We start from the raw sequence: 13,527 nt of genomic DNA on the forward strand, positions 1-13,527 counted from the left end.
CAGTTTTGGGCTCTTCTATTTGTCGTAGCTTTGTCTGGCACTCTATGCTTTGCTGAGTTGTTTGGTTATTTGTTAGACTGCTTCAGTTCCACTATTACATAGATGACTGGCTGCTGCTGTCATTCTTACAGGCAGAGTCTGCTTTCTATATTTGATTTCCTCGTCAGGAAGTGACCTAGGTTGATTGGCACACATACCCAGTTTATGGTTCATTTGAGTGTGTTTTTCTTTCTACATTATCATTCTATATCTCTTTTGTGGATGTGGGTCCCTCTCAGGGCACTCATTCCCCTTGATAATGTTCATCTGCACCATATATCAACTTTAATCAACTTTTAAAACTTTGTTCTAGATTCTTTGGAGGCCCAATTACTGTTATCTCTCCATAGACTTTATTTGATGGATAGATTGCACCAGTATTACTGTGGAGGTTTCTTTTCCTCTATCTCATCCAGATTCTTATGTTTTTACTGAGTATCAGGAAGGTGGACTCTTACAGAATATATTCTCCATTTCAATATCCCGGAACTTCTTGTTGTTCAGTTGTCTGTTGTACACTTCATGATATCTCTTTGGGAACAAGTGGTGATAATGCATTTGTACAATTTGATGGTGGTATCTTACATTTCCAGGCAAGGAGTAGCTGGTCAAGACACCTTTATTTTCAGAACTTAAATTTCATATGTTGGGATTATATCCACCAGATATCTTTGTGTGTTGTATTCTAGGTGCCATCAATCTTGTGGTGGGTTGGCTATCCTGACCCAACATAATTCTGTGGATGGAGTGGCTTTTTTACGCTGTTGTTTTTTGCAAGTTTTGTGTTTGTTAGGGTATCATTGATTTGGACACTTTTGTACTTCCTCTCAAGCCAAAACTTCCCAATTTTTGGTCATCCAAATCTGTGATGGATGCTTTCAGCCAGAATTGGATGAGCGGTAACATATGTTTTTCTTCCTATTTGGCTTCTCCCTCATGTCCTTTAGATAGTTCAGGCCACTCCTTATTGTGTTCTGTTCATGACATCCTATTGCATGGCTCAGAGGTGGTTTCTGCTTCAACAACAGCTGTTGTCTCATATGGTCTTTCATCAACCTCACTCTAGTGTGTGTCGTCCTTGCTTTCCATTTCATGTATATCATTTGTTTGGTTCCTTGCCAGAAAGTTTAGCCTTTCCAAATGTGTTGACTCTAACTTTCCATCCTGTTCACCCATCCACTTTGGCAGTTTATCAACACAAGTCAAAGCTTTTATCCTTTTCGAACCATTTCACACATCATCCTTCTTCACTTAGATTTTTGACAGAGATCTATAAGTTTCCTCTGTTGCTAGTTGTTGGGCTTCTTTGTCTACCACTTTTCTGTTTACTGAATTTGCATCAGTGTTCCAGTCTCCTGTTCTGTCTGTTATTTTGTTCCTTTTTCATTTCTCATTCTCCCTGCCCTGCCTTACATCCTGATTGGAACCACATTGTGGCCCTTCACACTTTAACTCATCCTCCTTTTGATCCTTTATTTTTTTTTTGTCATATCATCTATCTCCCATATTTATGATTATTTAGATGCAGGTGATATCTGACATGCACTGTTGTTCTCAGGTACATACATTTATTCCCTGAAATGCTTCCATTTCATGTGATCTTTTCTCCAGTACCCTTATTGGTTGGATTCATCAGGTCATTCACCTAGTGTATTCTTTCCTTTCTCAGAATGATTATCACCTTTATTTGGGATCTCTCATCAAATCCATCACCTGACCATTTCCTTGATGGCCTATTTTCTTCTTTCTTTGGAGGACATCATCAACATGGGTATGTGAACTAGTCTGCACACCTTTAAGTCTTACTACCTCCATCACATGTCCATGTCTTTCTCTGTAGGTTTCCACTTACCTTCAGTCACCATTTTATATACTTCTGTTTCTTTTTGACTGGTAAGTACACATTTTTTTTATTTATGGGGTATTCTTGCTAATACATGATGGATCCTGCTCTGTGGCTTGTGGTGCCTGACTAGATATATTTAGTTTCAAATCTGCAGTATATGTCCTGTGAGCATGTTACATAACTATGATGTTGAGGCACTTCATACCATGGACATGTCAGGTGTTGGTTGGTTGATTCCAATCTATTCTTTCTATGCATGGATGTTGATAATTCTTATGGAGCATATCATGACATACCACAGGTTCATTTTATGTACACAGTTGAGATGGGGTGTTCCATAGGATGAGACATGTATATAGCTTGTGAGCTTTTGTCTTCTCAGTATGTTCATTCTAGATTGTACTCTCATAGACTTCATGGGTAAAGCAGACAGGAATTACTGCTCATCTATAATGCTCCTTAAGCATTGAGTCTCTTCATGCTGTGGACCTGATGCACAATTCCAGATGCCACCATGTCATAACTCTGCTTTTCAAAATAAGGTATTATGGTCATCCATTGCACTGACTCCGGTGTTGCAAATCTCTAGACTCTCCAACATATTTGTTCCCTTCTCCTAATGGAGTATAGGAGCCCTTGCTCATTTCTGTCTGCTTAGGAAGTGGATTTTGGAGGCAATCCTCCTGAGTGAAATACAGTTCCACTCAGTTTGAGAGTAGGGCAGTAGAATTCTGCTTGTGTTGATGACATGACTATCTTCCTACTGTGGACCTGACTTAAAATTCCACTTCCTGTCAGATGTTGGTTGTAGTACTCCACCAAATATTTAGTTATTGCAATTTGCATTTCTGACTGAAATATTTCTCCTTTCTAGCATCTTCTGCATTTTGATTTTTAGTTGGGTCAGATATTGGTTTAAGATAATTCAGCCATGTATGTCTTCACATGTGTTTAGTTGGTATCTTCCTCTTACCAAAGACTAAATGATGAAATCCCGCTGCTACTAGTTTTTGGACTAGTAATGCACACCCCACATTAGAAACTTCCTACAGTTCACTGGATGTCTATTTTCAGTGGATTTGGGATATGTTGAAGCTGGATGAAGTATGACCTTCTGCATGTGCAAGGCCGGGTTCCCTGTTTCTACCATGGAATGAATGTGATATTTTCAGTGCCACCAGATTTTGGACTGGAGATGAATTTCTTCTTAGCTCTCCTTATTTCTTACTGTCTGCTGGATGTTGGATCCCAGTGGGTCAGGTGTTGGTTGTGGTAATTAGAACACATATGGAGAGACGTTATTGGCATTGAAGCTAGTCTTCCCTTCTGGTACCAGTTTTTGAGGTGAAAGGTAGAGGACTTTTATCCTACTGCAGACCTGATGTACAATTCCAGATGCCACAAGGTCTTAGTTGAGGTCAAGCTCACACTTATTGTCTATTGCAATCCTATTGGTAGAGGGTTCTGCATGATTATTTACATGTAGATATACAGAAAGAAGTGGGAGTTACAAGGCTAGTGGCAAGTGAAACATTTGTGTCAATAGAGGGCAATTTTAACCAAGAATGGTTTTTTGTAAGAAGAGGTATTTATTCAGAACTACATTCTCAGTGTAGGAAAATATTAACTTTGCAACATGCATCATTTTAGTGTGTCAAGAAGCACCCATTAAGTAAATGTAATGAGCCTATAAGTAGAAGACAATTTATCTTGCAAAGGCCAACAGGGAACAGGAACTTTGTATAAAAGAGAAAGTATTCTTTAATAGACTTAAACAAGATTGAATAACCAAAACAGTGTAGTTTATTTATTATTAAGTCCATAAGTGTTAGTAATGTAGTAACTTTGTAAATTAACTGCTGTGGCAGGGATGTAAAACAACACTAGTCTGATGTCTGGGACAACCAAATTTTAATATTGGGCTATACTGAAATCTGTAAGTACTAATCTGAAATATTTGCAAAATCCAATCTTATATTTATTTATAACAAATAACAAAAATGCAGTATGTTAATGTTTTTTTTCTTTTTTTATCACTAAATACCTACTGTTACTGTAATATTTGTCAGATCGGTAGCCTGTTTATTGATAACAGGCTAACCTTTTGTAAGCCTTGTATATAAACTCATGATTCAGTTACTGATGTGTAAATTAAATGTTCAGTTGCTTAGTTAAATAGTAATAACTTATAGTGAGTTACATTAGTTATTTTTTACTAGAAGTAGAATAGTTATTTTGTAATGAAAGATAAATAATCAGAATAAATTACCATATTTGGGTAAACAACTACTTTAAAATCTTTTGATCCCTTTCTTTGGTAAGACATTATGGTTATTTTTTTTTTTTTGTGTATCTAAACTAGATAACTTATTTGCAGATTCATGTTTTTATATATTCTAAATTCAATTATTTTCATTACCTTAGTAATACCAGTTTCTCAAATGTATAGACTAAGTAACATGCTTTAAGATTTGTCTACATCAATGATATTGTAGTAAATAATATTAATTTTAGTCCCATAATACTGTGGAAGAAGTCACTGCAAATAACATAGAATCTAGGTTGTTAAGTTAAAGGAAAATAATTTGCACCCTGCATTTGTGTTATTTTAAATTGCAATTTTTGAAGGTAGAGGGATAAAAGTAGGATTTTAACTTAAACATATGCTATGGGTGTTATTTCAAACATGATTTTATAGAAAATTGAGTTCAAATTGTTGATTTAAAAACCAGACAAATAACGAAGAGATTTTATTACACCTTTAGGATCATTGATTATTACTTTACAGGAATAGTTTGTAGGATAACACTCATCTGTGAATAGTTATGAACAAAATTACTTGTTTATGATTTTTCTCTCAATAGATAGATGTTTAAATATAACTCTAATATGAGAGAAGCAAATGGTTAATGTTTCTGTGAAAGAAGAGTAGTTATAGTTCTAGTGCTGATATAAATGGACATGGTGTAAATGGTACAGTAGTACAGTTTTATTTGTGTAACATTGCCATGAATTAAAGGGAGAAATTATAACATAAAACTGTTATCTTAAATTTTTCTAACTACACAATTTTTAACTAAGTACAATATCTTTAATAATTTGTAGGCATTGTTAATTTAATAGTCATGTTCTTTTTGTTGTTGTTAAATTCCAGATGATGAGCAACAAAGTCATGGACAACAAATCTAAAGAAAAGAAACTACGACAGGTATTTTTAGTTGTGTCCAGTTATTCTGTTTGAAAGAATAAATTTAATTATTTTTTTGATCCCCTACTAGGAGCATATTAATGTTAATTTCACTTTCAATTTCATATTTTAAGGTAACAAGAAGGACCACTATATGTTGTTTTTTTATAAACTGAAAGTTTGAAAAGTTTATGATGTTTTACAGCAAATAGTTAAATAAAATGGTATCTTATAATGTATGTGAACAAAGTAATATTTACATTTAATCTTGACAACTGTAAATTGGCATGAACCACAGGGAAATGTTGTACAAAGCTAAAGACTAGTGTTACGTGGTGGGTTTTCAAGTAGGCCATACGGTAACAACTTATTTATGTAATATATCTCTACAATAATAATAACACAAAGAAAAACAGCTTTGCACCCTTTTTGTATAAGAAATCCAACCAACAATCTTTCTTTGCAGATTTTTCTGTAATAGTGATAAAAACAAGAAAATCAAGTGAAACAAAGCATGTGACCTGCATGTTTTGATCTTGAACTTTTGTGCATGCACTTGCTGTTATGCTATTGTAATGTAGCATGACTTGTGTGAGATCACTGCAAAAAAACAGGATGCTGTGCTGCTGGAAGTACAATGTTAAATATGCAAAATTTACATAGCATGACATGAGACTAGACACATGCAGAGCTCTCACAACATGAAACAAGAATGCTGCTGCAATTTAAAGAAATGCTCGATAAACAAATGGTAATGTATTAATAGTGAATATAAAAAACACTTTATTCTATAGTGTTATCAACATGTTTTCTGATTGGTCATGCAGTAGATGACTTGCATGCCACTACTAAAGGTTAGTAACATATTCAGTACTAAATATTCAGAAAGATGTTTTATGTTAAGATTTTCCAGTAGTGTAGACATTATTTTGCTATTGACAGTGTTGATTTTAGGAGGGAAGATATTGAAATATAAAATGAAAAAAGTAATGTCTTTAATATAGTTACATCTAAATTCTATTTCTGTGAGCTTTAAATTTATTGTTTCAAAAATCTTTAATTATTTTAAATTATGTTTTGCTTTTTATGAGTGAAAGGTTTGTTTGTATGTACATTAGTAAAATTATAGCATCTTTTGAGGTGAAAGAAGCAGTGACAAAGTGGAAATCTTAAAAGTATATTTACTCATTTAGGACTAGAAATATGTTTATTTACTCTATGAAGTTCTCTTTAATTAACTTGTATTTTATCAGTGGTTTAATGGTTGCAGAGATAAGTTCATATACTAGTTAACCTTTGTTATATATTGTTGGGTTCAGTGTCATTCTTTTGGAAACAGTTCTTCTTGTGATGCTAAAATATTGTTAAAAGCTTGTGTACTTGCATGTAATAAAAATGCAAAGATGATAATACTTTATAAAAATACTAAAAAGGAAGATATTTTCAGTGTAAATTATTTCATGTATTGCATCCAATAAAAATCCATGTATAATTTTCTTTTTCTTCAAATTATGTTGAAACTTTATTACACCTTTTCCACTGGTGGTTGGTATTAGTATTAGTAAATATTTGTTGTATCTTTTCCATTATATTTGTATGTACACTTTTTAGTCATGATTCATATTTATTCCTCTCACCAGGGTTTGCTTAGCTCAGGGAATAGTAATGTCAAGTATACACGACTAGAAAACCCAGCCGAAAATCTTAGTCAACGATTTATTGATGAAAACCACCTACAACAACAGGTTGTAACTATTAATTCTTCATGTGTATTATTTTTGTGTATTGTGAGTATATGTCATTTTTGGTATTGTGTGTTATTTTATAGTAATTGATTGAATACTCAAAAACATACAGCAGATGATTAGGATCATTTAAAGACATCAAAGGAAAAGTAAGACTGATAAATAACTTGCTGATTTTGTTTTTTATTTTTTAGGCAACTAAGTTAGAAGTACTTTTAATATTTAAGTCATGTTTTCTGACTAGTCCATCAAATTAAGAAACAATGCTATTATTTTAGTAAGAAAGTATATTAAAATATTTAAAATTTTTCTTTCTGTGGTAAAAAAGAAAGAATAAAGGTCTGCACATACCACATTGAACAATCATACTTTAAACTTAATATTAGGCTGAATATGGCCAGGTGGTTAAGGGCGCTCAACCCCACAGTCTAAAGGTTGTTGGTTTGAATCCCCGTCACATCAAACATGCTTGCCCTTTTAGCTGTGGGAACATTATAATGCAACATTTAATCCCACTGTTCATTGGTAAAATATTAGTTCAAGTGTTGACAATGTGTGGCAATGACTAGCTGCCTTCCCTCTAGTCTTAAACTGCTAAATTAGAGACAGCTAGTGCAGATATATCTTGTGCAGCATGAAATTGAAACAAGTAAACAAACTTAATAGTAAAACTAAAGAATACTATGATACTTATAATTCAGTGACATTTTTTTAAGAGATGAAATAAGTAGATCAGTAATGCTTGCTTTAAATGATGAAACTGGTTTATGAAATTGTAAGTACCTTTACGTGTCTCAGACTGTAATGATTGATTATGATAACAGTTGAACAAAATATGCATATGTTTTGAATTTTCTTATATTTACCATTGTGAACTTATAATTATGTAGAATTTGAAGAAGTGAAGCATTGATGCTATTTGTTTATTCTTCTGAGTAATTCAGAAGAAAGCTGTTAAAATACCAAAAGTAAATGTGAAGCCCAATCTGTCTTTTGATTCACCACTTCTTATTGAGTTATACTGATTTTGGGGAATGCCACCCATAATAAGTAACTCTGGATGAAAAGAAGGTTAGGCTTATTGTGGTGTATGTATATATAGTGTTTTGGATTATCTTTTACTCACCACAGCAAACCTCTTTTTATGTAGAATTTGAAGAATATGTGAAATGTATGAATTGAATGTTAGATTGGACTTCATTTGTATTTTTAGTATTTTAAGCAGCTTATCTGCTGAATAATAAAACAGAATAACTTTGTGGCCTTAATGCTCACTGATAATAAGTATTATTTTATTACAAGTTACAGACTTTGTAATGGGGAAAAAATATAAAAATGGGTACAATGTTTTGATCATTTTTGCAATAATTATTAAATGCACTTGTGTACTTGAGGTTGATTGCATCAGTGATTGAGTTGTTATACCTGTTTTAAAATTTTTTCTTACTGTAAAATCTGTAAATTTTAATGAAATAATTCCATATATATAAAACCATAAAATATTCAAGCCATACCAAAACACATTAATATGAAATTTAATTTTTTTTATAAAATATGCTGTATAGCAAAAACAGGGATCCTAGGGTACAAGCTACAGTGTGGGATTATAAAATGTATCCTAGGTTTTGGAGGTGACTGTGGAAGTAGGACTCACATTGTGGTGGTGGTGGGGGGGTACACCATCTATCAGTCTTAATCTCCAATTTGCTAGTCTCACATAAGAAAATTGGAAATTAGGAGAGTGAGATGTGGGTACTCAAGCCCACAATATCTCACATCTGTATTACTATTGACTGCCTGCAGACAGTTGTGGGAAGGTGACTGCTCTCCCAAATTAGAATAAGAAAAGATAAACATAAAAAGATGAAAAAATGAGATAAAAATAAATACCTAAAAATGAAAATAAGGTACTACCGTCTGGGAGTAAGTAAGATAAAACTTTACCTCTTGAAATTAGCATTCCTGCTCTCAATATGGTAGAGGTACTAATTAATACAGCAGCAAAGTGATGGTTTGCTGTGACTGTCATGCTTTAATATGAGGCTTAAGGTATACATCTGCATAAAGTAGTGCTAAGTTCTTAGATGACTTTATTTTTAACTAAAAAGTTTTAGTCATTTTTAATATAATTTTCATTTGGTTGTATCCTATGATTCCCCTTTTTTAAATGTGCAGTATGTTTAAAAACAAATTTTGTTTTCAAATTAAAAAAAAATTCATGTTAATGTGTTTTGGTTTAAGACTTGAATATTTTATGGTTATAATTAATCAGAGGTTGGGATTTGCTGTTTGAAGTGCAGTCCTTCCTCATGATTTTGTTTATTTATTTAACTTCATTTAGATATAAATTAATTAATTTCACTATAATATGTGTAATATCCACCACTGTAAAATGTCTTGTCTTCTTTTAGTTTGCTCTTGTCCATAGTTACAGATAATGATTGGCATGCTTACTCTCTATAACTATGATAAGTGGTAAATCAAATGACAGGTTGAACTTCGTATACTTTTTTAGTAGTGAACACTTTTTGCCATTGTTGTATTTTTAAATTTACCTTTAAAATGATTGGTCATCATTTCATAAAATTATTATCAGACTTAAGTCTTTTATGTACTATACCCACACAGCTCTTTGGTACAAACTAAATCTAAACAGCTCTAGGTTATGATTGGTTAGTTCTAAAGGCTAACTGACATTGAATATTTGGTTTACATGATATCGTATGCCTATATATTTCATCACACTCATTAAGCATAACCTTTTATTCCTTTGAAGAAGAAAAGCAAAATATTTCAAACCACTCAAGATTTGGGTATAATTTGAAAACCATTAACAGTTTATTTTAATTTATGAAAAAAAAATGAGTTGTTATATCAAAGGTAAGTATGTTGTTGAATTATAATTCTAATATATATTTTTAAATATAATAATGAGGTCTATTTGAGTGTCTGATATGTATTTCCTTTCTTTCTTATGATAACTATATTACTGTATAATTTATTTTTTCTGTGAAGAATCCACAAGTGCTGGATTAGTCTTATTGACCTATTAGGGTGAGAAAAGATTAAAGTATAGGAAGTATCTTAATTCTACTTAATACATGCTTTTTGTTTGTTTCTTTACTACCAGATGGTTATCCAGAACCAGGATGAAGAACTGGATCGTATCCAAGAAAGTACTGGTACACTAAAAACTATGAGTCGACAAATTGGATCAGAGCTGGATGAACAAGCTGTGTAAGGTCAAATTTTAATTCTCTGTACAATTAATAAATGTTCCACACATGTACAACACTTATAAAATTTCAAGTGCTTTAGCAAATCATTTTTGTCTTTATATAGTCAACAACTGCCCAAAGAGAAGTAAATTTAAAGCATAGGCACATAGATAGATAAACAGAGGATAATGTTAAACTTAATACATTGAAATTTGTGCAGGCTCATACTAATAGAATAGGTAATTAAGACATATTATGTGATTTGTGGTGGGTGGTTTTAGCAATTTCCTTTTTGTTTGCCTTTTTCTGTTTTTTGGAGCATTTGCATAGTAATCCATGAAAAAGTGGATTACAGCTTGAAGTCTGCATGATGTTTTACCTGGTATTTCATGAAAATATTTAGTATAACTTATGCTTTTGTTATATGGAAGATGCAAATGAGCTTTGACCTCTACACCTAAAAGCATTTTCTCTTTCACTTCCACATATTTTAAAAAAGTTACTTGAGTAAAATAATAATAATAATAGAAAATCATTTTACTTGATAAATCTTCACTTACCCTTTTATTCATGTCATTTCTTTTACACATTATTTTAAATGTGAAATGTAAACAAACATATTTATGAAATATTTTGTAAAAAAATTAAACCAAGTAGTTTAAATTTATTGTTGTGTATAACCTTATTCATATACATTAAGTTATAAAATATATCTAAAAGAAATAATTGAAATACAATCTAATTTATCCTTCTTTTGGGGCCAAGTGTCATCTAGTGGTTTGTGTGTTGGACTATGAAAAAAAAAAGTTCCTTGCATGTTGGGGCCTAGGGTGTCTTTTAAAGAGCCAAGTGCCACCTGTTGGTGTGACAAGTTACATAATAAAATTATCTTGGACAAGTCTCCAATTTATTATGTTATGTATTATGATTTCAAATAGCCAGAAATTTTAATTTAGAAGTTAATGTTAATATGTATTTAATTTATGATATTTGCCAAAAAATTGGTGCACACAATTTTAATCTTAACACACATATTTTAATATGCAAAAAAAGCCAACAATTTATAATAACAATTATTACAAATAATCATATACAAAAATTTTACAAACTCACAAACAATATTCAGTCTTCTGTCTGGTCTGAAACTTTATTTTATCAGTGTTCCAAATCCACGAGGTGCAAGATACTTTTATATTAATACACAGATACACTTCACTTGAAAAGAATGCTATCTAGGTCTATTCTTCACGTGCATGTTTTTTCTTCTGAAGTTGTGTGATGTCTTCATAGATGTACTGATGTCCAAAGTTAATTCTCTGAAGTTGAACTTTTCATGATGTTCAAAATTTATAAACATTCCAGTTAAAATATCTGTTGTTTTCTAATAAACAGGTGTTAATCAAAATTAAATACTGTTCATGCTCACTTTAGCAGACCAACAATATTCTATTACTGTTTCTCGGCATCTTGAGATGACTTACTTTTATACTGATTAGGTGAGATTTCTTGAAACTTTAACAGTATTAGAAAATGCATTAGTGTTTTTGTGAAACATATTTTTTGATTCTTACACTCAAGAATCTTTTACAGATTTAGAGAACAGGCAGGACTTTTGCAATATACATTTAACAATATGCATTACATGAATTAAACTTAAACAGATGTAGATATTAAACCAAATATATTGTATAACAGTAATTCTATTGCACAAGAATAGCCCAAGAGCTGGTGAGTGGTGTTGACTATCTATCTTCCCTTTAGTCTATCACTTCATAATTAAGGATGGCCTGTTGAGATATCCCCAGTGTAGGAAAATTCAATGAAACAAACAAACTTTCTTTTGTCTCTTTTATCATAAATTTCTTACTAACATTTCTAGGAAGTAAGTAACATACATTGTTTGGTTGTTAGTTGTTTAACCCTTTAAAACATTGTCACTTTTGGCTTTTTATTAAATAAACATTAATAACTAACTAATATCACCAAATCTGAAACACAGAATTTTCAAACATTTTCTATGATATTTGTAATGCCTTTCAAAATATTATTTTGAATTTTTTTGTCACCTTAATTTAAAATACAATCAAAACCACTACACAGCATAGTTATTTACTGTACTGCTATTCATATATCATGCAGTTTTTCATACATGTACTATAGTAGGCCTAATAATGGTGCAATAATTTTTTTTACTAAAATACTAAATATAATACAAATATGGTATTTAACATACTTCGTACATAAAACTTACTCCTAATCTACTGCTAATTTAGGTTGCAAGAAGCAAAAATTCCAGGTTTCAGATGATATTTGTAATTTTGTCAGCATCAGAAATATAAAAGTTTTACAAAAACAAATGTGGTTAGTTTGATTTTACAGGTCTTGGTATCATCAACTTCAAAAATTCACTGTTTTAAAACTATTTAAGCTAAGAAGAAACTTCCAATAAATGCAGAAGAAAGAGATTTGTAATTTAGATTATTTTATTCATGGATTAGTTGTATTTGTGCAGGTAGAAAACTTAATATCTTTCACCATCTTGATAATAATTCCAATAGAAGGACAAACATTGAAAATTAAGCTAATAATTTTGATTTTCTTTTAAGTTTTTCATCCAAAACAAATGTTAATGAAACTTACATGTAAAAAAATTACATCTTAACACTTGAGTTCTAATTTTCTTTGGGGAAATATGTGGTCACAAATAAGTTTTCAAATATTGTTATATTTTTGACTGGATAATAAATACCTGGAATGCCTGAACTGGAAAACATGAAGCTAATTGGACTTGCCAAGTTTGAAAATCATAAAATAATATTTATTGTAAATTCAAAATCATGAATCTCTTACACACCTGCTCCCATCTTTGGAGTCATGTTAAATTGTTGATGTTTTTTTTTTTTTTTAATCTTTGCCTTATATATTGGTTGAAAAAAATGTAACAGTTAACACCTTGTCACAGGTGTAACATTAATCAAATTCTTGTAGAATTTTTACTTTTGCATAAACTATTGCAGGCATTTATTGATTTTAGTTTTATATTTGCTGATAACAACGTTTATGTAGCTGTGTTACTGTTTATGCATATAATATGGATTGAAAGAGATTAGCAACTGGTCCAAAAATTACTTCTTTTTTAACAAATGTGCATAGTAAGAAATAATGCAAAATACAATTAATTTGTGAAAAATTCAACAGCTGAAGTATGAGGGCATTTTAAGGAGTAACATGGAATACAGTTGGTTATGAAGAAAAAGATGCTTAGTTCATATTAAATATAGTTCAGTGGTGGTTCAGTTCTAAAAGTTTCTAATGAATTATATTGATACTCATTTAACATTGTTTAATATTCCATGCACTGAAAATGTTTTATACACAGGATGTTAGAAGATCTTGGAAATGAGATGGAAAATACAGAGTCTCGATTGGATGGAAATTTGAAAAAAATGGCTAAAGCACTTCATCTCTCTAATGGCAAGAAATATCATTAAC

The 13,527-nt window shown here is 31.3% G+C and overlaps 1 protein-coding gene across 1 annotated transcript in view; it reads left to right on the forward strand.

The window, feature by feature from the left end:
* The window catches only part of LOC143230704 (syntaxin-6-like), a 40,371-nt gene that overhangs the window by 23,298 nt on the left and 3,546 nt on the right, over nt 1-13,527 (forward strand). The window contains exons 4-7 of the mRNA XM_076464717.1: nt 5,040-5,093; nt 6,713-6,817; nt 9,948-10,054; nt 13,415-13,509. Coding sequence (XP_076320832.1) covers nt 5,040-5,093; nt 6,713-6,817; nt 9,948-10,054; nt 13,415-13,509 — 361 coding nt within the window. The remainder of the gene's footprint in view (nt 1-5,039; nt 5,094-6,712; nt 6,818-9,947; nt 10,055-13,414; nt 13,510-13,527) is intronic.

Source organism: Tachypleus tridentatus, chromosome 10 (assembly GCF_004210375.1).
Source record: "Tachypleus tridentatus isolate NWPU-2018 chromosome 10, ASM421037v1, whole genome shotgun sequence".
Taxonomy (NCBI): Eukaryota; Metazoa; Arthropoda; class Merostomata; order Xiphosura; family Limulidae; genus Tachypleus; species Tachypleus tridentatus.